Source organism: Cydia amplana, chromosome 1, assembly GCF_948474715.1.
Source record: "Cydia amplana chromosome 1, ilCydAmpl1.1, whole genome shotgun sequence".
Lineage (NCBI taxonomy): Eukaryota > Metazoa > Arthropoda > Insecta > Lepidoptera > Tortricidae > Cydia > Cydia amplana.
In genome coordinates this window covers 7,752,518-7,777,074 of record NC_086069.1, presented here as the reverse complement: position 1 = coordinate 7,777,074, position 24,557 = coordinate 7,752,518, and the positions used below count along the sequence as shown (strand labels likewise).

The 24,557-nt window shown below is 38.0% G+C and overlaps 1 protein-coding gene across 1 annotated transcript; it reads right to left on the bottom strand.

Annotated features, from left to right (window-relative positions):
- Positions 1-1,738: 1,738 nt before the first annotated feature.
- LOC134662869 (histone-lysine N-methyltransferase trithorax) lies at positions 1,739-23,549 on the bottom strand. Its single transcript, XM_063519180.1, has 13 exons — positions 22,778-23,549; positions 19,587-20,832; positions 19,259-19,450; positions 18,798-19,171; positions 18,100-18,663; positions 17,834-18,007; positions 14,184-14,390; positions 13,817-13,978; positions 3,599-13,195; positions 3,287-3,510; positions 2,760-2,887; positions 2,477-2,667; positions 1,739-2,391 (listed from the first exon to the last, which is right to left on the bottom strand). Exons 1-13 carry the CDS (start codon positions 22,928-22,930, stop codon positions 2,218-2,220), a joined length of 13,386 nt encoding a protein of 4,461 aa, XP_063375250.1. The 5' UTR covers positions 22,931-23,549; the 3' UTR covers positions 1,739-2,217.
- Between the last annotated feature and the right edge of the window lie 1,008 nt (positions 23,550-24,557).

Below are 24,557 nucleotides of genomic sequence, written 5' to 3'. Positions count from 1 at the left end.
ATATGACTTTTCTCACATTAAATACATAAATCTGTATTCGACCCAGTATTTCTATCTCATTGTAATCATTTTCTAATCCTTTTTACAAACAGAGTACGAATATAATTAGATGCCTGTAGGTTAATTTCACTCTATCAGAGCCCGGAATGTTGTTGACATTATCGACCTGTCATAGGTAGTGGGTTCTAACTCAACTACTGGTACAAAAATATCGATGTATAAGGTCGAAAAACCGAGAAAACAAAATTCTTATGATATGACTTTTTCTAATATAAACGAGGGATTGACAAAATAAACTATCGACATAACTTTTTCGATCCGTAGGTACTTCAACTCGCAACAAAATATTAGTATTTTCCATGGAGTTGAGGAGTTTATTTTTCATTATTTATTGCTAGAAAAATTCTATGGTATAATTCTACCCAGTTGTCAATATCTTAATGTTTGAGGCATTCCAGTATTTAATTAAAGGAAACGGAAAGAGGGTTAGTAATGGTGACACATGGCTATAAAGGCTTCGTCACACAGGCGCGTTTTCCGAGCAGGGCGTGAGCGTAGGGTTGCCAGATGGTCGGGATTTGGCGGGATTCTCCCGATTTTTAGCATGTGTTCCCAATTCCCGACCAAGTGCAAATTGTCCCGAAAAACAGGTTCACGTTGTAAAACAATGATTTCAAGTTCCGAACTGTCGTCGAGCGAGCGCGCGGGGCGTGCGTGGCGAAAGATTGTGCGGTGAGGAGCGATGGTTTTTTTTTCCCGACTTAAGAGGCCGGTATCGATTTTAGTCGCAAAAATGTAAAATTGATAGATTTAGTCGATGAAATTGTACACCTTTTATTACGTAATAGAAATAACAAGTACTGGTATCTATTAGCACGTCTTCTTATCTTGCATTTGTACAGATCATTTTTTTGAAAACTGACTCACTAAATTAGTAATGATTTTTTTTCTGATGGACGTTTAGGTAAACGCGCGTAAAGCACTGATTTAGTCGATCTTATTTGTAAATTTCGTAAAGTTTGGACTGCTAAAAATGGTAATTTTGTATTACACATATCCTAAACTCCAACTTTCATAGACTACATTTTTGTTATATGATACTGAACGAGAGTAAATGAAAGTTATACGAAATCAATTTTCACCAGAAATTACTTCAAAACAAGTGAACATTTTTCGTGAACTTCGACTTAATTTCAACGTAATATTGATACTTAAACAATCTACAACATTTCCTGAAACTGTTCTTATACATCATTTTTTTAAATTCATAACTATAATTTTATGATGAATTTTTAAAAACTGCCCCTTCCCGTCACATATTGCCGGTGACGCACGCTCGGGACCTTATTATTAAAAGGCAAGATGAGAAGACGTGTTAATAGAAACCAATACTTGTTATTTAGATATTACGTAACAAAAGGAGTACAATTTCAACGACTAAATCTATCAATTTTACATTTTGGCTCTAAAATCGTTAACGGAGCCTTAAGTCTCAAAATCTCGAAAAAATTATATTTTTCCCGATAATAGCGCCTTTCGATCTGGCAACCCTACGTGAGCGGGGCGCGCCGCTTTTACATATAAAACGCTCACGCCCCGCTCACTCCCCGCCCGGAAAACGCGTGTGTGTGACGAAGCCTTAAAACTGCTAATGAAAGGTCTACCTCAGGATCAATATCAAGCACCCATGACATGAGACGACACGTTACTAATTATAATGTATCGATGCATCAGGCAGTTCAAAAGTCCCACAAAAATTCCGGGCACCTGATTATACCTCACTATCGCAAACGTACAAGCTTAGCTTCAAATTCAATTTCTTATTCATCGCATTATTTCGAGATCAATCGAATTTCCATTCTTTTAATTTAATTTACACATTTCGTTAGTCTCAATTGCTATAGTGATGTTAAAATAGTCACTAATTCTTTTATATGTATTGTGCTATGTCTAATTCAGTTATGTACTTTAAACATTATGCTAAGTAAAGCCTTAACGGCTCGCTTGACAACAAATAAATACCTGATTGTCAGTTATTACATTTATGAACTTTAAAATATGTAGTATCTTAGAATTATTATAATGGTTCGTTGCACACATTTTTAGTTTTGCCAACTCTTACCCCACGATAATTATAAGCTGCAAAACACTTTCTCGTAGGACACAAACACGTACATGATAATTGACACAAATGACTGCACTCACGGTTTTCACTTCTCAGTTTAGGTATTTGCGGCATTTCTTGGCGCCGCATGTGCAAGGTATCTTGACCTCTTCGAATGGGAATTTGTAGTCATAAGTCAGTTCTTCGCCAATACTGATGCGTCGTAGTGCAAATATCAAGATGTGTTTGTGGCCGTGGATGTCTACGACGCGTGAGTAGCAGTTTGGCTGAAAGCATAAAACGTTTAATTTAATAGAAAAAAATGTTGAACAAGTTGTTAACATAAATAGATGTTAAAAAATATAAACTTACATCACAAGAATGATTTATAAATCTCGCAGCATTTCCTTTTAGAGTGGCATCTACCACTAAGTTGTCGTCGATGCGGAACATATAGCATCCGCCAACGCCGCGACGACCACTCATTGCCTCGTACCGTTTCTCGCGTTGATCGGCCAATACAGCACGAATCACTTCACCGGCGTATTCAATCACCATATCACCTGTAATTGATCAATGAGGGAATCCATATATTATATTGGTTTCATTACTCTTAATATAATGCAATGGTATTTTATATATAAGAGTTGCGTACCTTCTTCAATCTCCCGTTTGCAGAACAAGCCTCGGCCATGAATGTGAGACCTATAGACGCCAACTGATGCCTTTGATGTTTCCTTTAATTGTCTGAATCGCATGGCTGGTGGTAAAGTTGCTAATCGCCTAAAATAAATTAAAGAAAATAATAGTCCCCGATAGATTTGAAAGTAGGTACCTAAGTTCTAAGGAAAAAATCATGGACATGCGTCTATTACTTTAATTAAGTACTGATTATGCAAATTTGCCTTGTCTTTTCCGTTGCCTCGTATTCGATTTGCGCTTTTACATTTTTCCATGCTAATTCTTCATAGGCGTTCGTTGATTTCGTCTGTACGCAGCATAATAGGCGTTGGTGCCCTATTAGCAGCAAGGCTTGTGACTTCCAAACCGAAGGTCGCGAGTTCGAATTCCAGCTTGCACTAATCGGTTTACGAAGCAGGAAAACATCGTGAGACCTATGTTAATATATATATTTTACTGGTAATACTATCAGGATTTTTTTTTAATTGATCGTTTTATTACCTCGAAATAGAACTTTCTCCATCTTGGCCAGTTAATGGGGGTGGTTCTTCTCTGAACGGTGACGCCATCCAGCTAAACATATCATGGCTTGCTTTACGGGCTATTGGACCGGTACGTGCACTGCCCCATGGACTTTCTTTAAACCCTTCGCTCAAGTCCAAGTCATTGTCCCAGCTGTTAAGAGGACGACCCTGTAGTAATTTGTATTTTGTGCACCGACTCGCCTGAAATAAAATAAACACTGTAACAACTCTTTGTGGCGTAAATATATCCTTTATATGTGAAAATCGTGAACAGATTATATTAACTTACCCCAGGTAGTTGTTCAATCAAGTATTTTAAAGCATTGTTGTTCAGTCCGAGCAGATGGGCGCCAGACAGAGTAGATGGCAAATTGTACTGAATCAGAGGTAAGCCTGATTGCTTTCTAGCATTTTGGACAGCCTCTATCACTTTAGCCCATAGATCAGTCAGGGAAGTCGACGTGTAATTAAATCCATCTTCCGAGGTTACCTCGTATATTAATTTAGGCCCATCGTCTTTTGGTGGTTCTGGTGTTGGTTTTTGCAACGAAAGCCCTTTATTCTCCTGACCTTTCGCTACTTTATTCGGTTTCTTCGTCGCAACAACATCACTGTCGATTTTTTTATCATTAATAGGCCTTTTTGTAACTTTGCATGGTCCACTGGGCAACTTGAGTTGCACAGCAACCTTATTGGAGTCTTTTTCTTGTAAAACTTTTGGTGGCTCCACTTCTATCATTTCAGCATCTAAATTTGGTAGCGACGTCATTTCAGAAGTTTGTCCTGATTCGATAATGCTATTCTGCACCACTATCGGACTAACAGAACTATGACTAGCTTGTTGTATTTCTGTTGAGAGTTGAATGGCACGAGCGGCATCCATTTCTTCCTTTTCTTTGTTCGCTTTTTCTAGTTCCATCATTCTTTTTGACTCTTCGATCGCCTTCTCCAAATCACTGTCAATAGCTTCATCTTTAATGTTAAGATCTGGCATGTCATGGCTAACTGTTCTTTGTTTGGGTACTGCAGATGTTTTAGTAGATGTACTAGTACAATTCTTTGACGATGATTTACTTTGGCCATCACGATGCAAAGGCAACACTCTATTCATCGGCCTCATAGACATCGGGTTGACGACGTTAGTTGGTATACCCGACTGTTGAGTGGGTGGAGCTTTTGGCAATGTAATGCTAGATGTATTTTGTGTTGGCAAGCTAATAGTGTTGTTAGGTACAGGTATACATATCATATTACTGTTTCCACTTTGATTTTGTAACATGCTAGTACTAGATTGAAGTGGGAAACTAATATCTGCAGCGGATTTTGATGCAATCTTTGGATCAACGAGATTGTTCTGCACAGTAATGTTGACAGTGTTATTACTAGAATTAACATTTATATTCATCGGTGCACTGTTTGGTATAGCTTGGAACGGTACATTAATCAAAGTTCCACTACTTTCATTTTTCTGTTGAAATGTTAGAGGATCAGGAACATTGTTACTATTGTTGTTAGTTACTACCCGTATGTTGTGTTGCTGCGGTACATGTTGGTTCATATTGTTATCTAGGGTTGCATTAGGCAACCTATTCCTTTCTGGAAGATTAATGACTCGATTATTTTGAGTATTCATTTGCATGAAGCCCATTTGACTGTTCATTGAGATTGCGTGATTTTGCTTATCAGTGTTCACAATATTAACTTTGGGGCTGTCATTACTGGCCAAATTAGTGTTAGATGGCGGGCCCATGATATTCTTGCCTCTCAGATTGTCCTGACTGAATTTATCATTTATATTCGGCCGACTCAGCTGACTGTCGATATTGGCGGTTTGATTAGGCGAGTTGTTAGTTGTATTCATACTGCAGCTATTTATGTTAATTTGGGCGTTATTTACCTGATTACCCAAAATCTGGTTTTGGGTGCCCGAGGTGTGCGGCTGTGAATTATTTATCATCATGTGATTAGGATTATTTGGCATAAGATTGTTTATATTGAGTTCTGAGGCGTTGTTGCAATTCATTAACATATCATGGTTCATCATGGTGTTTTGGGTATTCGCCCCATATATACCGCTGTTGTTCATTATATTATTATTCGACATGTTCGAGTTATTAACGCCCATACCGTGAATGATATTACTGGTACCCAAATTCATATTGTTGCTTGTCGACATATTTGAGCACAGTTCGAAAGCAGATTGGTTGTTCGAAAATTGCGTATTGTTGCCTGAGCAACTACCACTACAAGGGTTCGAGATCTCATTCTTGATATCTGGTATATTAGGACCATGCATCATTGAATTGTTCATCTGGTGGTTGGAGTTGTTTCCTATTTGCATAGCGTTAGTGTGCATATTACTATTATTCATGTTGTTAATTTGATGTTGCATCAGTGAAGCGTGATCCATGGAACTCCGGTTATTGGGTATTTGATTCATGGCATTAAGATTTTGCATTACAATTGAACTGTTGTCATGTCTATTGCTGTGCAGATTAGTCATTGAACTTGAGTTGTCTATTTGATTGTTAATACTCATATTCGTTGCACCACTTGACATATGGTGCATATGCATGTTATTATCCATCTGTTGTCTGTTATGAATCTGATTAGGCAGATGTTGGTGCATTCCCATCAAACTATTATTTTCAATGTGAGCGCGATTGTTTTGCATCTGAATCAGGTTAGGGATTTGATGTTGGTGATGGTGCCCGGCATTTTCCATTGGCCTATTTTGCTGCATAGCCATTTGCTGATTACCTTGCATATTATTGTTATCTATTTGGGGCCTGTTACTGTTCATATGGTGATTTATTTGTTGCATACTATGAAGCTGTGAGTTGTGCATTCCCTCCATAGATCTACTGGTATGCATTTGGTGGCCCATATTGTTAATGCCATGAGGTTGCATATTTTCAATAACCATTCTGTTATTTTGCACATTATTTAAATTCTGCATTGATGATGACATATTATGCATGTGATTCAAATCGTTTGCTTGTCTATTCATATTATGATTATTGTTTATACTATGCATATTCATTGAATGGTTTATTAGATTGTTATCAGGAGTGTTGCGATTAGAAAGCATGTTAGTTTGACTGTGGGATTGTTGTCCAGGGGATATATTTTCATGGAAGGACCTGTTCAGTGATCCTTGGTTTAACTGTTGCAATTGATTACTGTTATCGATTTGCCTAACATGTTGAATTTGTCCGTTCATTATGTGTATTTGATTAGAATTCGACAGCTGAGTATTTTCATGTGGAATAATTTGCATATTACCATGTGGTAGGTTTGACGTATTTATGTCATGTTGCTGGATATTTTGGTGCATGGTACTTTCATTGGTTACAGTTGAGTTAACTCTGTTATTGCTTATTTCTTCACATATTATATTCATATTTTGGTGAGTATTATTGCCAGAATTTAGGATTGGCAATTGTCCATGGGTAGCATTTGAATTTGTACACAACGGATTTTGGTTACCGGAAACTGAAATAGTGTTCTGGTTGTGATGCATTTGAGGTCGCATTGCACTATGTGGTATGATGCTGATAGCTGGTGGGCTTCCCATAAGATTGTTCATGTTGCTCGCTACCTGGCAACTATTCAATTTGTGTATATTCACTTGATTACTGCCACTATCCATATTTTGTTTGTTATCATTAGTTCCCATGGTCTGGAAAGCTTTTTCGTTCTGAGAATGTTGCTGCGAATGGGATGCCATTATCTCTTGCGAAAAGTTAATATGGCCACCTTCAGTTTTCGATAAGGCATTGATTTTGCTTAATTTCAAAGATGTATCAGCATCAAAGTTGCTGTTCATGGCTGAACACGGAGGGTAAATATTTCCAGCCGTAATTTGAATTACGTTATTAGATGTTGAATGAGACGTGTGATGGCTCACGTTAACAGTTGATTCAAACTGCTGAGAATGTATATTCAGACCAGAAATTGAGCTATTATTAGACATCGGTACTAAAATATTCTGGTTGACTTTTTCAGATTCATTATGTGCTTGTGGTCTACACGTAAGGGAATTACTGATATTGTTGTGCATATGAATTGTAGGTGCGTTGGCATTGCTTGTTTTGGCAGTCATGTTCTGTAACTCTATCTTGTTATCTGCGCTGCTTATTGGAGTCAACTGAGTAAGTTGCCTCCATGGTGTGGGCGACTTTAAGCTTTGGGTTACACTTATAGTGGGCATATTTGATGAGTTTGAAATTTCATGTAGGTTACCACTTATCTCTATAACATGTGAATTTTCTATTTTCATGTTATTCTTATTAATTGAAGGAGCTATTGAACTTGAAACAATAGGTTGCGATATGGGAATCGATTGTATTGAAAACGATGGAGCTGAATGTGGCACCGATTGCGAAATAGCCATAATAGGCTGTCCAGTCGAGGATACTAAAGTGACACTTGGTGACATTGAAACATTATTTGGCTTGCAAAAATTAGAGCGCTGGAATTGCTGAGGAGTACTAGAAATTGTCATTCCGTGTATTTGAGAAGTAATAGGATTCATATTTTGTCGCCCTGTTATAATAGTCGGACCAGCATGTGAACCCATTGACAAAGATACTGGACTCATTTGTATTACTTTTGGAGTTTGCCGGTTGGCGTTGTTGTTCGCTAGCTTATCAGGTAGAGGTTGCAGAGTTAAATTAGGCACTGGTGCTTTAACCTTTAGTGATTGTGGTGATGACTGAACAGTTTGAGCTGTAACCACATTTGCCGCCGACGATGCTGCTTGATTGACGCCATCGCCGACATTGTTTACGACGACATATCCAGTGGGAACTTCTACTATGGGCTCTATTTTACTGGCCTGAAATACTTGTGTCGTAGTTGCAGAAAAACTACTGTTTTGAGCAAGTACTCCTTGCATTGCCGTTGATACGAACTGCTGCGAAGACATCACGGTGTTCTGTACGATTGTTTCCAGACCATAATATACAGGTTGTGTTGTAGTCAAATACATGCACCCTGAAGGATCAGTAACCATTTCCAGGGTAGGAGTAGATCCCAGAATAACTTGATCGTTGCAAAACTGTGGCAACAAAGTTCCTTGTGGCAGTATTGTTGCACTTGGTCCGGAAGATATTAATGTATTTCCTTGCGATTGTATAGCATTTGGTAATATTGTGTTCTGACCAGTTCCAGTCGCGCCTCCTGCTTGTAGAGTATTATTAGGTAGAAGAGTGGCTGTCTGCGATGTTATATTTCCAGGTGCGAGACCTTGAATAGTTCCCTGTGGTATAATCGTAGCACCGTTTTGTGTATGTATCGTTTGTGGTAAAATGGTCGGACCGTTTGGACCCTGAGAAATTATACCTTGAGTCTGTAAAGCTCCTTGGGGCAAAATCGTAGCACCTTGTTGAATAGCTTGAGGCAAAATGCCAACATTTCCTTGCGGTAGTAAAACTGGGATACCTCCACTAGGTACGGCAACCAATCCTCCCGATTCGGTTTGTTGTATTTGAAATGTTTGAGGCATAAGTCCACTTTGCGAGATAAATTGTGTTGGTGTGGTTTTAAAATCGCCTTGAGGTCCGATTGTCGCAATGTATTGCATGTTCTGATTTTGTTGTTGGGACAAAGCTTCAACATAAGCAGACATTATATTCTGATTGGAAACTGGTTGCACAATTATTGACGGCTGGCCAGACTGGTTATTAGTCTGTAATTGAATCACGGTATTACTGGCACCAATTGGAGATTGATTGATAGTAGTAAATGTCTTTTCAAGTTTTGTCTGCCTTTTGATTGTAGTAGGTTTTGGTATCGGTCGTCCTCTGCCACGGTTAGTGGCTTGAAAAATAGGCTTAGGCTGTACAGGTGCTGGCTGCTTTTTAGGAGACTTTTGTGGATTGCCAGGCAAAATTATGTGTTGTTTATGTGTATTTGGAGATGTTAGTCTTTGAGCAGTCATTGCAGGTACAACTATGGTAGGATTTCCCTGTATTTGTGGTCGAATCATTGGTTGAATATTCTGTATGATTGATGCGTTTGGCATGCCTTGAATAGAATTCACAGGTAAGGTAAGGGTTGATGCGCTGGCCATATTAGGAAAATTGGCAACTTGACTTTTGCCTTGGACCATACTTGTGATATTTCCCTGGTTTGACGGTATAGTTAAAACTTGATTCGAGTTTGAGGAAATTACTTGTATGCCTCCTGCACCTGACAGAAGTTGGGCCATGTCGGTTCCACTTTGAATTTGCTGTATGTTCGAGTTAGTATTCCCAGGCTTCACGCAAATATTGTATGGAAGGACACCAGGTTGAGTGATGATTTGTGGTGCCATAATTTTCTGTCCGCCTGCTGAACTAGTTTTAGGTGGTAGTAACATTTGTGGTGTTACCACAATCTGAGGAGATGATAAAACTTGCTGATTAGCCGACACTTGAACATTTGTGGGTTTGCTTTGATCGAAAATTACTGTTCCTGATTTCATCTGCTCTGTTATTGTCATAGTCATTTCATTTGCGGGACCAGGTGACGGTGTTTCAACTATTGTACCATTAATCGTGATCTGCCTTGTATTGATTGAAGTTCGCCTGGCAGATATACTTTCTGCTTTTACAGTATTTTCTGTGTTACTTACTACACCTGTATGTATAATCATAGGTTGAGCAAAAGCACCTTGAAAAGCATTTTGCAGTGTTGTTAATGTTCTATTTTCAGGTGATTTTGGATTCTCACTCTCACTTTCACTTGTTGACATCATGTCACAGGATGGAACATGTCTTTCATAGGATTCCTTGTTTCTGTACGTGCATTGACATCTGTCGCATCGTACCGGCTGTTCTATTTGTCCGGAAATACCAGATCCATCATCCAAAGGCCTCATAACCAGTTCAGGCTGTCCGCTAATAGAATTTCCGGCAATAGTTACAGTATAAGTACTTTCTGAACCACTTGCCCTGTAGAGAAACTGGTTTGTTTGATTTCTCATAGTTTCATTTCCTGGATGATCTTCAGCTCCATCCAATTGTGATATAGGAGAAAAGTCATCGTCACGAGGACTGTTTGGCCGCGAACTGCAGGTGCTTTCAGATCCTGACCAGTCTGCAGTACCATCTAGTTGCGATATTGGACTGCATTGTATTTTTGTATAAAAATCTATAAAACCAGCAGCATAATAGCCATCAGATTTGTCCGATTTTTCGTTTTTGCTTTCGTCCTTTGGTTTGGGTGAAGTAGCGCGGTAATTGATACCACTTGTATGTGGTGCTTCCTCGCACATCGAACTACCACTGCTGCTACTACTGGGCTCAGATTTCACTTTCTTATCTACAGCTATAGAATCTATTTCTTTAATAGGTTCCAAGGCGTTATCTACTGTTGTCACTCTTTGTGCTGAGGTTGGTTTACCAGTGACAGTGGAAGTTCTACCCATTTTGCACCGTTTAATAGTAGATGATAATAAACTTGTATCAAATTTGTTATTCCATGTCAGGCTACTTGATCTTTGTTGTCCTCTGCCAGTTGATAAACTTTTTAAATTGTGGTTTTGTAAAAGCATCTCTGACTTACTTCGTTTCAATTCCTTACTTCCAGATTCTAATCGCGCGTTAAGTAATTCATCAATGAAGTCTGTTGTTGATCGTGCATCACTATTTTTGTCATCCGATTGACCAATAGCGCCGTAGAACTCATTTTTCAAATCCATTGCAACAAGGTCTTCATAGGACATCAATTTAGGAAAAATGTCTTGCATTGAAATGCCGTCTAAAAGGTCGTGATTAAGGTCTTCGAATATAGCATCTTTCAGTTCAGGTGGTAAAAGATCTGCTGTATTTTGAGGTTCTTCTTCATCTTGTTGCTCTTGTTTACAGACATTATCTAACAAGTGCTCAACGACTTGCTTTACAGCCAAGTCTTCTAAAGTTAATGCATTACCAAATTTAATTGGAGATTTATCATTTTTAAGCATAAAAGCTGGTTTTGCCGTTCCTGTTTCCAGACTTTGATGCCAAGCGCCTATTTCAGCCATAACACGATCTACGACGTTCATATCTGTTGAATGGTCTACAGTTATGTTTACACCAAAATCAAATCCAGGCATTGGTTCAGCCAAAATTAGTTTAGTTTTTATAGTGTATCTCACTATCTTCAGGGGTTTTTTACAAGACCAAAACAGGCGAGTACATGAAAAGTCAACAGGCATCAAATATTCTTCATAGTCAGATACAGGGGGTACTATCTTCCCAAGACTATTTACTGTCAAAGATCCCATTAAAAATTGGACTTTTTTAATTTCACTGTATCTCTTCTTCTTTTTGTCAAGCTCTACGTAGACTGGCCTTGTAAGCTCAAAGTCGGCGTCTTTTTGCAGGCTTACTTTTGGAACATCTTTACCATGAGTTGGGCAAAATACTCTTTTATCATCCATAAAGGCACAATTTTCTCTCATTGCACATGCATAGTGATATGTTTCGCTGCAGTTCTTGGCACAGCAGCCGACACTAGCACCTTTTATTTCACAGGAAGCACATTTAATCATCTTTCCTCTTGATATGGCTGAATGGACATTTTGTAAAGAACCATCAATTTCCTCAAATACTTCTGCTGACCAAAGGGCACAGTTAGCATGAATCCAATCGTTTTGTCCACAATATAGTAATCTCCCTTCCTTTGCAGGTGAACCATCCCCAACAATTTTGCAAAGCACACACGCCCTTGAATCAACAACAGGGTAAAATTCCAATAAGTCTTCGTCTTCATTTTGACCTTCCACCTCTAACTTTGGTACAATTTGATCTATTGGTCGTTCAATGGACAGAGCAGCTACATCAGCATGCTTGTCATCAGTCATTTCATGATCTTTCAGAGATTCTGTTTCTTCCTGTTCTCTTTCAACTTCCAAGTTCGGTTGAAGACAGTTATTTTCACAGTCAAACCATGGAAATGTTTCTGAGAATAATTCCTTGTATATACGTTTCAAATCTTCATTAATTGTTCTTTGAATAACTTCTCGCATATCATGATTAAAATCTTTCAAAGAAACATATTCATCACTGTTAACTCTTTTTTTTATATCAAGCAGCGATGGTGAAACCATTCTGTTTAATTCGTCAATACCAGTAGCCAGACTGGGCGTACTTGGATTTCGTATTACAGCTGGGCTTAATTCTTGCTCACTACGTGCTTGCAAAACACTTTTTGCTGGCTCATCGTCATCAGAAATAGCCTCATATTTGTCATCATGTACAGTGGTCGGCAGCATTGTTGTTGCCTTTTCCGTTTTCTGAATAGGATTATTTTCATGAACCTCAACACAGGGGGTATCAAATTCCGTTTTGGTGCCAAAAAGCCCAGTAGTAAAACATATTTCCTTGTTTTGCATAAGAGGTTCTTGAAGATTGACAACTTTGTGCAAAGGGTGCGGAATTCCTTCTTTTTCCATATCGTCTTCGGCTAGTAATGACGAGCAGTGCCATATTTGAGACGACCGTGGATCGTCAGATTTCTGCATAAAGTTATTTCGACGTCCTCTTGATGAATTTCTGTATACTTTAGTCTCAGAAGTATTCTTCAATTCGTCATCAGCTCCATCAAAATGCAATTTTCTTATCGCTTGGGGAGACATAATTCGGTAAGGCTTGTTAGGCACAGGAGTATTTTTGTGCGGCGTTAATTTAAGAAGTGCGCACGCCTTTCTATTTTTCGCCAGAAGCTTTAATAGATGTAATAATCTTCCCTTAAGGTGTTCAGTCAGCATTTTCCTCCAGGGTGGGTCGTTGGGCATACACTTACAACAGATATATTCAATAGACGGTGGGAGAGCTGACAGGAGCTGGTACTCCTCTCCTGATAAACCCTCACAGCTGGCATGAACCCATCGCGCACACCATCCGCATTCCATCATCTAAAAAGATATACAAAAAAAATTACAGTATGTTTAGGTATTTTATTTATCAATATCTGAATGGTTGTGCTAAAATGCATGGCATATTTCCATGTAACTATCTAATTGCAATTTTCTAGTTAGTTCTAAAGTAGAACAAAACGAATCAAATGTTGTTTAAGGGGGTGCAAAAGTAACATTTTGCTTTGAGAAAAGGATACAATATCATCACAAATAAAAAACTGATGCAGTATATAAAGGTACGGAATAAATAATAGTACTATGCAAAGTACCTAGGTACTTAAAGTAGTAGTAGGTACTAAAAGTATTTAGGGTAAATCCACGTCAGTTGACGTTACATTTAAAACGGCAAGTTGTCAAACAATAGTACATTACATACCTAGGGAAGTGAATTCGTGAATGCTCCAGATCGCAGGTGTTTGTGGCTCGAACCGAAGGCGAGGGCCATAAATATGCGATCTGGGGCTTTACGAATTACCGCCCATGGTTTGTCTAAAGTTTTACGTCTTGCCTTTGCCAGGAAGTGAGGCGGGGAGAAAATCCCACTTACGGGCCTAGGGTGACGTAATAGTTATTTACGATACAGGTGCGGAAAGTAGGAAATCGCAACGAAAAAAATACCTTGCTATCAAAGTCGTTGTCCCTGTAACATGCTTGGCACAGAGGGCAATAATTGCCCTTTTGTCGTAGTTTAAAACAGGGTCCGCAGAATGGAAGACTCCCTACGAACTTGCTCACGCGGCCGCTGTCGCAGCTCTTGCATTTCAAGCATGTACTGCAAATCTGCAAAAGACGACAAAGTATGAAAGAAATATATTGATTTCCTGAAGTATTTAAGTCATCTGGTTGTAAGTTGATAACAGACAGAATAGTACATACGTTACAAGTGCGAAAAATAGGAAATTCGAAACGTGTGGCGATAAATTAAAACACGACCGAAGGGAGTCGGGCCTTAAGAGTCACCTAGGAGGTCGTTCTAGATTGGTACCTGTGGCCAGTCGCTCCTGTGCTGCGGCGGCGCCGCGGGCAGACAGGCGGCGTGGTAGTGGCGCGCGCAGCTGCGGCAGCGCAGGCGCGCGGCGGGGCGCGCGCACGCCGCGCACGCCACGCAGCGCGCGCACGTCCAGCCGCCGCGCGCGCTGTCCTCCGCGCACCACGTGTGGTACCACTCGCAGCATGAGCTACACACCAACATCTGAAATTAAACAATTTTTATCGCTAAACGATTCGTTGCGTAAACACCGACCGAAGTACGTGTCGGATGCGACTTGTACATATTTGATTTGCGTCTAGCGAAGGAAAATTCGTTACAAAAATAAATCACTGTAGCTTATGTTAAACTCATGCCGAAGTCAAGGATGTACAAAAACACGCACATCGTTTCAATTTAAGATGTATAGATTTACTAGCTGTTGCCCGCGACTTCGTACGCGTGGATTTGTATATTGGTGGTTATATATTTCTACATTAGCTTAGAACATTGTGCAGCAAGTGATTGCGGTAGGACGGTTAATCATCTGTTAATTATTAATATTATACAACGCATGAGACTTTGTCTTTCACAACCTACGAAGTTTCAAGCCCCTAACTGAATAAAATTGTCCGCGATATAATCCCTCTAAACCCCCTTAGAAGATTTTCATGTCCTCTATTTAATAAAACCTACTACCTAACTACCTATTTACGAAGTTTGAAGTTCCTAGCTTTAAATAAAATTTGAACCCTATACAAACTTTCAACCCCTTTTTAATCATTTTAGGGGATGATTTTTTAAAAGCTGAAATTATTTTTCTTGTATTCTAATAATATGCCTTTATACAACGATTCAAGTCCCGCACTCAAAAAAATGTTTGGCCTCCAAACAAATTTTCAACCCCTTTTTCACCACCTCGGGGGATGAATTATCAAAATCTCTGAAATTAGTTTTCTTCTCTTTTGATAATATACATTTTTACAAAGTTTCAAGTTTGTAGCTTTAAATAAAATTTGAACCCTATACAAACTTTCAACCCCCTGTTTTAACCCTGTTAGGGGATTAATTTTACAAAACGCTAAAATAACTTTTCCTGTCTTCTAATAATATCCCCAAATAGAAAGATTCAAGTCGAGCGTTCGAAAAAATGTTTGATATCCATACAAACTTCCAACCCCTTTTTCACCACCTTAGCGGATGAATTTTCAAAAACGCTGAAATTAGTTTTCTTGTATCTTAATTTAATACCTTTTTGTAAAGTTTCAAGTTCCTAGCTTAAAATAAAATTTGCACCCTAAGACGAACTTTCATCCTCTTTTTATCCCCCTTAGGGGTTGAATTTCCAAAAAATAGCAATTACTTTCTTGTAATCGGCTATTATGCCTTTCTAAGAAGTTTCAAAGCATTTGTAATGGATTAAAACTTTCAACCCCTTTTTAATCCTGTTGGGGGATGAATTTTACAAAACGCTGAAATTATTTTTCCTGTATTTTAATAATATCCCGAAATACAAAGATTCAAGTCCCGCGTTCGAAAAAATGTTTGATATCCATACAAACTTTCAACCCCCTTTTTACCACTTTAGGGGATGATAATTCAAAAACGCTGAAATTAGTTTTCTTGTATTTTAGCAACATATATTTTTACGAAGTTTCAAGTTCCTAACTTAAAATAAAATTTGAACTCCATACAAACTTTCATCCCCCTTTTAACCCTGTTAGGGGATGAATTTTACAAAACGCTGAAATAACTTTTCCTGTCTTCTAATAATATCCCCAAATACAAAGATTCAAGTGCCGTACTCTCAAAAATATTTGATCTCCGTACAAACTTTCAACCCCGTTTTTACCACCTCGGGGGAAGAAGTTTTAAAAACGCTGAAATTAGTTTTCTTGTTTTTTTAATTAATTACCTTTTTACGAAGTTTTAAGGTCCTAGCTTAAAATAAAATTTGCACCCCGGGACAAAATTTCATCTCCTTTTTTACCCCCTTAGGGGTTGAATTACCTAAAACGTCGCAATTCCTGTTTTTTGTCATCGGCTATTATGTCTTTCTAAGAAGTTTCAAGCATTTTTAATGGATTCAAACTTTCAACCCCTTTTTAACCCTGTTAGGGGATGAATTTTCAAAAACGCTGAAATTACTTTTCCCATCTTATAATAATATCCCCATATACAAAGTTTCAAGTCCAACACTCACAAAAATATTTGATCTCCATACAAACTTTCAACCCCTTTTTCACCACCTTGGGGGATGAATTTTCAAAAACGCTGAAATTACTTTGCCCGTCTTATAATAATATCCCCATATACAAAGTTTCAAGTCCAACACTCACAAAAATATTTGATCTCCATACAAACTTTCAACCCCTTTTTCACCACCTTGGGGGATGAATTTTCGAAAACGCAGAAATTAGTTTTCTTGTTTTTTTAATTTAATACCTTTTTACGAAGTTTCAAGGTCCTAGCTTAAAATAAAATTTGCACCCCAGGACAAAGTTTCATCCCCTTTTTTACCCCCTTAGGGGTTGTATTACCTAAAACGTCGCAATTCCTTTTTTTTGTCATCGGCTATTATGTCTTTCTAAGAAGTTTCAAAGCATTTGTAATGGGTTCAAACTTTCAACCCCTTTTTAACCCTGTTAGGGGATGAATTTTCAAAAACGCTGAAATAACTTTTCCCGTCTTATAATAATATCCCCATATACAAAGTTTCAAGTCCAACACTCACAAAAATATTTGATCTCCATACAAACTTTCAACCCCTTTTTCACCACCTTGGGGGATGAATTTTCGAAAACGCAGAAATTAGTTTTCTTGTTTTTTAATATAGTACATTTTTACAAAGTTTCAAATTCCTAGCTTAAAATAAAACTTGCACCCCATACAACCTTTCATCCCCTTTTTAACCCCCTTAGGGGTTGAATTTCTCAAAATCGCTTCTTAGCTCTTATACATTTTATAAATGCAACCTAGTGTCCAAATTTCAACTTTCTAGCGTTTGTAGTTTCGGCTCTGCGTTGATGAGTCAGTCAGTCAGTCAGTCAGTCAATCAGTCAGGACACGTGCATTTATATATATAGATATATGTAGGTACAATTTATGAATTAAAATATTAGGCGCTGTTTTACATTGCTTAACATTTTTCATTTTAATTTTTTTTTTCTGGAATATCGATCCAGAGGCCGTGAGTTCAAGTCTCACCGAAGACAGTAATTTTACCACTTTTAAATTTAAATTTTTCATTTTGTCCGTTACGACAGCCAATGCGGTACCTAATTGTAATACCATTCATTCATTAACAAAAACTGTCGGGGTTAGATGGAATGGGATGGAGTTAGTATCTTTTCGAAAAAATGCAAATAATACAACTATAAAATAAATAAATATTAGAGGACATTCTTACGCAGATTGACTAAGTCCCACAGTAAGCTCAAGAAGGCTTGTGTTGTGGGTACTCTCAAGACAACAATATATAATATAAAATCCTAATACATAAATACATAGAAAACACCCAAGACTCAGGAACAAACATCTGTGCTCATCACACAAATAAAATAATGTCCTTACTGGGATTCGAACCCAGGACCGCAGCTTTACAGGCAGCGTCACTACCCACTAGGTCAGACCAGTCGTCAAAATAAACACGCCAACATAATTTTTACCTTTTCTTTCCCTGCACTACCACACAAGAAGCATAACCTCGCGACGGTAAATGGAGCGGTTCCGATGACACCAAATCCAGAGCTACAGACTTCATCTGGATCATAGCTTTCCCAAAAGTCGACGCAGATCAATTCTGGCCGATTTTGACTGAACTTTTGAGATCGTCCACGCATCTGTAAATAGACAGATATATATTGTTTATGATATGTTTAGACTGACTTTGAAGAGTAAATATGTATATACCTATTTTAGATTTCAAACTTACATTTGTGATGTTTGTTAGGGGTTTCATGACAGTCTTCTTCGGTAAAAGATCCATGACAGTCTCATCTTCACTAGACTCTTGTTTGGATGGAACTTTAATAGATAGTTCTGTGTCCTGTATCTTTCTTTTCTTTGGCTCCTGCATTTCAATATCAGCCTCTTTTGCAGGAGTCACTTCACACAGTTGTGCAGGTGCCTTATTCTCGGTATCCATCTCAATATCACAGCTAGGCACTTTAGGAGCAAGAACATCTTTTTCAATAACAGGTAACAAACTGTTGTCTTCTTCAGATGAAATCGAATTTTCTTGCTTTTCTTTCTCTTCTTGGGTAGGGAATGTAGCAATAGGTTGTCCTAAAACAATTGACGCACTTCGGCATACATGCTTGACTCTTGGCCCCTTAAGTTCCACCTTCTGGCGTTTAGGGTCTTCGGACTGTTTAGAGTCACCTTTATCACCTTTATCTTTCTTCCGCACTTTAACCCTCGTTATGCGACGCTTTCTATTCTCACTGAAGTCTTCACCATCTTCTTCAGCTGAACCTTGATCTTTTTTGGTCTTATCCTGTAAGTAGAAATAAAAATATGTTATGGTAACCATACATTAAAAAAAAAGTTTTAGGGAAAACACATACAATTTCCTTCTTAAAAGATTAATTAAATATCTCTTTAACTAACTTAAAGATTTTCATGACATACCTCAACTTTTTCTATTAGTTTTTCATTGCTCTCCTCAGACTTTTTATTAATTTTCAAGGGCATAAAGCTTTTGCCTTCATTCTCAGTGTTATTTGGAGGTGCATTTGTCAGTGCTGGCGTAGATGTAGATGAGCTTGTCCAAGTGTTGCCAGCACCTAGCCTCAATGGATTAACCTGAACTATAGGTCCGGAGAGCTTGACGCTGGCCCTCATCGAAGGGGGCAGCATCGCCGTGAGCCCTGCCCTTACGCTCGGCGGCACTTGAAATGCTCTTAGACACATTTTCAGCCAACAAGCCGGACACCGCGATCTGTTTTCAGAACGTACTAGCTTCCATTGTTGCGATCTCACTATTGGAGGCACAATGCAGTTACCTGGAAACGTAATTTAAGAAAAGATAACTCAGATTTTAGTCAAACAAATACACGTAAATAATATTGACTAACTATTGGAATACTAACCTTCTTCTCTCATACATTGCATGACAATGGTACCATTTTTGTGTGCTAATTTTTCTCTCTTCAGAAGCTTTGTAATAAACTTTCGGCAAGACTCACAGGAATATATCCCAAACTTGCGGGCTTGCTTTACGAATTTGTAGAATCGTACTGCACCACATACACCACACGTCACTGTGGTTGGAGGGTTAGGAGCTATAAAAAAGATAAAACTTATCACTAATCCTAAATCATTCACTATGGTGATAATGAAATAACACCTTATTGAAATAGGTATGTTGTTCCTAGTTGAAAGTAAGAGATTTCAGTTTAAAAATTAATAATAACTTACATGTCGATGTTGGTGCAGAAAAAGGACCATCTAACCCAGTAGTTGCTTGAGCAGGGGTATTTAATTGTAATCTGGCTTCCCTTATTATTACTTTGCCACTCAACAGTTGACTAGCAGATGACTTCTCTCTTTCTGGGCTAGGTGGTGGTTTTTCTTCCTCATCCCCACTCCCCTCCAAGCTATCACTGTCCCAGCTTTCTTCAGATTCTGAACCACTACTAGTGCTGGTGGAACTACTTGCATCTGATATGTCCATAAGTTTACGCATTGCATGCCCAGCTCTCTCCTCTTTACTTGGCTTACTTTGTTCCAAGGCTTTGCCTTTCTCTACTCCCTCTACATTCGAATTTTCATCTTGTGAATATTCTGTTTCCTTATTCTTATTAGAGAATAAATTAAGCTTGATGTTGGGCTTTCTTGTATTACTGCTGAGACCAGAAAATGAATTTGTTGTTTTGTCTTTGAATAAGTTGGATGGTGTTAAAAATTGTTTGTCTCTAGGTTTTTCAGTGTCATTTGTAACATCTGTAGCCTCATCTTCTAATGTGTCATCATCTCTGTGTATGTTGTTAAATAGAAGCCTCTTGAGCTTAGGCTTCTTAAGCACCTTTGCCGAGCCCACAGTACCAGTTGCAGTGGTTGGTTCTTCACCATCTATAAATCTCTTATTTGGTTTGATAACTCGAGATGAATGAGCACTTCTGACAGGCAGAACAAACCTTGATGAGCTTCCACTCTCTTTATCAACTGGAGATAGGTTACGAGGTGGTGGAGAAATACATCGGCTGTCACTGAACTGCGAGAACTTGTTCATGGGCTTTGACAAAGGATTCAGGTTTTTCCTTAAGTACCCTTCATGATTATCAGATGACTTTGAACTCAAATCTGTCAATTTTGCTGGTTTAAGTATGCTGTTAAAAGTAGAGTATTCTGTTTGTTTCAATGATGATTTCTTTTTGATAATAGGCACTAGAGGTGCATGATGTTTCAGAGGAATCTTTTTTAAAGGCAAGAAAATATCTTCACAGCTCTCAACTGTACCAAAAGTCACAGTTTTCTTCACTGGTTTTGGTTTTTCCCCTTTAACTGGCTCCATTTTGTTTTGTGAGCGAGTGTGAACAGGAGATTTTGAATCACTAGATGTAAGATCTGGGTTATTGCTGTTGTTCACTGCAGAGATGTTCACTAAATTTTCACTAGACCCATTTGTTTCATTATCATTGCTGTTTTCTTTCTTTTCTTCTTCCTAAAAATGATAAGAAACAATTTGTATTGTTAAGAAATCAATTTCTGTATGCTTACAGTATATGCCATTTTATGTGCATTTCCTTTTAAGGGTTCCTACAAGGTTATAGAAAAGCATTGTATACATTGTGTGTACAAGTGATAACTAATTGGATGCATTCTTTCAAGGCTAATAAGTATTAAATTTATGTTGTAACAAAAATTATATGTGTTTATACAAGATATTGAGCTTAAATTGTCATTATATGGAACTTGCTAACTATCCTCCTAAGGCCCAGCCATACGAACGAAACATCTAAAATTTGCCACTGAAATTTGAACCTAAATCGTAGGAAATAGAGTTGATTTTGCGTTGTTTGAAAATTGAACGAAACAAAGCAAAAGCGACTCTGTTCCACACACAATGAACATGGTTTAAATTACATCAAACTGAATAGGTACTATAGGTCGGACCTTGGGCCTTAGGAGGCTATGTAAACAAAAGTCACTAGAAAATTGACATTCAGAGACAATTTTAATATGGCGGTTTGTTTACATAGTTAGCAAGTTCCATAGAATGACACTTAAGATGTAGTAATCACTGGTAGTAATGTTTCATAAAATTTTTGAAACAATTGCATTTGTTTTGAAAAACATTGCTTAAGTTTATAAAGTCTCGCCAAGGTTCTTACCTATGCAGAATAATAGAAAATTGGGTAAGGTTATAGAAAAGCATGTTGTATACAAACAAATTTATATGAGATAGGTACATACATTTTTTTTAAACGCATGATTTGTTAGTAAAGTTCACTTTTTTAGCTGCAAGTCAGAAAATTAAAAAAGTCGACAACCCACTAATAGGATTTATTTGTGACAAATCAAATCTTGCATTGTTTTATCATTGAAGGAATGTACCTATTCAAATAGGTTAGGAAGAAGGAATGCAAAATTTTTAATTTAATCGATGGTATTAGAAATATAATTGATTTTGGTTTGATTTAAAATTGAACAAAACAAAAGAAACTCTGTCCCATTAACAATGATTAAAATGTTATTGTAGGTAACTACTAGGTACTAGTATTAGGACCATGGGACTAGCTGGAGGTTAAACCCCACATATTGACATGTTTGTGGACAGTGATGGTAGTTTTGGATGAAAGCTAATGTTGTTATTATAAGTTTTGAATTAAATATGATTGTTAATTAAACATAATTTTGACTTCAATTGTTTGATTTATAATTTATATATTGTTTAATTCCATTGATATATTTTTATTTGGTAACTATAGCATGTGAGCGGCTGGGACATGATCTGTAATGCATATATATTTTTAATAAATCAGTCAATCAATCTAAAGCAAAAAACAAAAATACATGTAGCTATACATCAAAAGAATCACAATTCAAAGCTTCAAAACAAATGTTTAGATAAAAATGTCAAAGCCAGCTTTACCTAATATTTTACACATCAATAATTGATGACACAAACTGTCTACCGCTGGTCTACCGCAATATAGTTTCATTGTTTTTACCTTATGCGTACAAAACGCGAGGGTTTAAAGTGTTGTAATAATTGATTAGTTTGTTTTGTTAAATAATTATTTAAGCCAATAAAAAAATACTACATTTACTCATGAATGCTACAACAAACAAACCATAAATATGATCTCTGATTCAGGTTTATAATGTAAGACTTGTTATCTAAATATTAACGATACCTACTTTGTTCTCTTAGGGCCTACACGAGAATATATATTATTAGAGTAAATTCTGTTGACATGAAATGGAAAAGCTATTGTTACTTATGTCAAAGTACGTTGTCGTATTTGACGCTTTTATTACCATCGCCCCATCGTTTATGCTAATAGTTATTACGTAAATATTAATCATTTTCGCATATGCTACACTTAATTTTATATAACGCATCCGTCAAAAAAACAGTGTCAATCAGACTAAGTAGCTTTTACCTCTTTATCCCCAGCGAAAACATTGGCGGTCCCGCCGCGAGCGAGCGGTTGGCTCTCCGGAGCATTTTCATGGTAAACAGCACCCGATAATACACTAACACGTTTTCTGTTCTGGAATTTGAGCGGTTTGCCAGGGAATCTCGACCTTCCCATTTTGCTTAACACGTAAACGAAGGACACTCAATGCGCTCCCAGAGATTGCGAGGCAACTGGCGCGCATGCTCCGGGCCGCGCGCTCCGCAACGCCATTCCACTCATTTATGCAATGTGTACAACAAATTACGACGCAGTTCTCATCACATGCCCGCCCAAACATAAACACTAAATGCACCCTTCACATTATTTACTATAACGATCACTTTACACTCTTTTTGCAAAAGACGACATCATCCATCATTTTAATGGTCGTTATCGTTAACGCCGTAAGTCGTAACGCTTCCATTCAACGCAGTGATGTTAGTAGTAAAACAAAAGAGAATGTCTCTTCGTGCTCTAACACAAAGTGTCAATATCACTGAATCCGTGTTTTCTTTCATTTAGATAGAACAAACACTATTAGTTATTGAAATCAATCGAAATCGTCCATAATTTGACAAAGATGGCTGTCCACCGTACGTTAACAATAGCAAGCACGAGTGATTAACGAGACGAGGCGCGCGCGAGGCCGCGGTGTGAACGACACCTGGCTCACGGAGGCCAGTTATGGATTTTGAACCAATCGCGACGTTAATTCGGACCGGTATGAAAACAAACATGTCGCTCGCTATTCACTGCTGTATAGACATAGACGCCTCACTCATTTCTGTATCAATAAAAACGTTATGATCTATATAATTATAATCTGCGCGACGGAGCACGCATTCACGATTTTGATTCGCTCGATTGAATAACGATATGAGGCAGTCGGTTAAAGACATGTACAAAGTTGTGATGTAGGTATACGTTTAGTATCTTTACTGATTTGTCGTGTTAACTTGTTAAGTATTAAACGCCTAACGGGTCACAGAATAAATGGGCTTTTTCTAAAATAAATATCGAAAACCCGATTCTTTCAAATCTGGACATTCTTGGGCTCATTCTACTCAGAATCGACAGCACTCTCCATCCTACCATTAAAAAACCGGCCAAGTGCGAGTCGGACTCGCGCACGGAGGGTTCCGCACCATCAACAAAAAATAGAGCAAAACAAGCAAAAAAACGGTCACCCATCCAAGTACTGACCCCGCCCGACGTTGCTTAACTTCGGTCAAAAATCACGTTTGTTGTATGGGAGCCCAACTTAAATCTTTATTTTATTCTGTTTTTAGTATTTGTTGTTATAGCGGCAACAGAAATACACTTGTATGTAACGTGACGTAGTGGAATGTACAATTTTCATACAAAATTTTGGGACAGTTTTTTTTATCATCAGGATTGAATATGCTAGTGATTCTGAGTTGAAAGACCCCAAAAACACCAGGATCTGGGAGAATCGGGTTTTCAATATTTATTTTAGAAAACGCCCAAATAATAGTACTATAGCTGGTCAACCAAATCTTGTCAGTAAAAAAAGGCGCGAAATTCAAATTTTCTATGGGACGATATCCCTTCCCGCCTACATTTTTCAAATTTGCCGCCTTTTTCTACTGTCAAGATCTGGTTGACCAAGTATAAGTACAGAAGACTCACTATCTAACAAAACGCGTCTGATAAGCCCTTGCTACACGGTCGCCGACAAGCCCCTCAGACCGCGTGGCCTTGGTCTGGACGGACCGTGTAGACAGTTGTTTCCAACAAAATT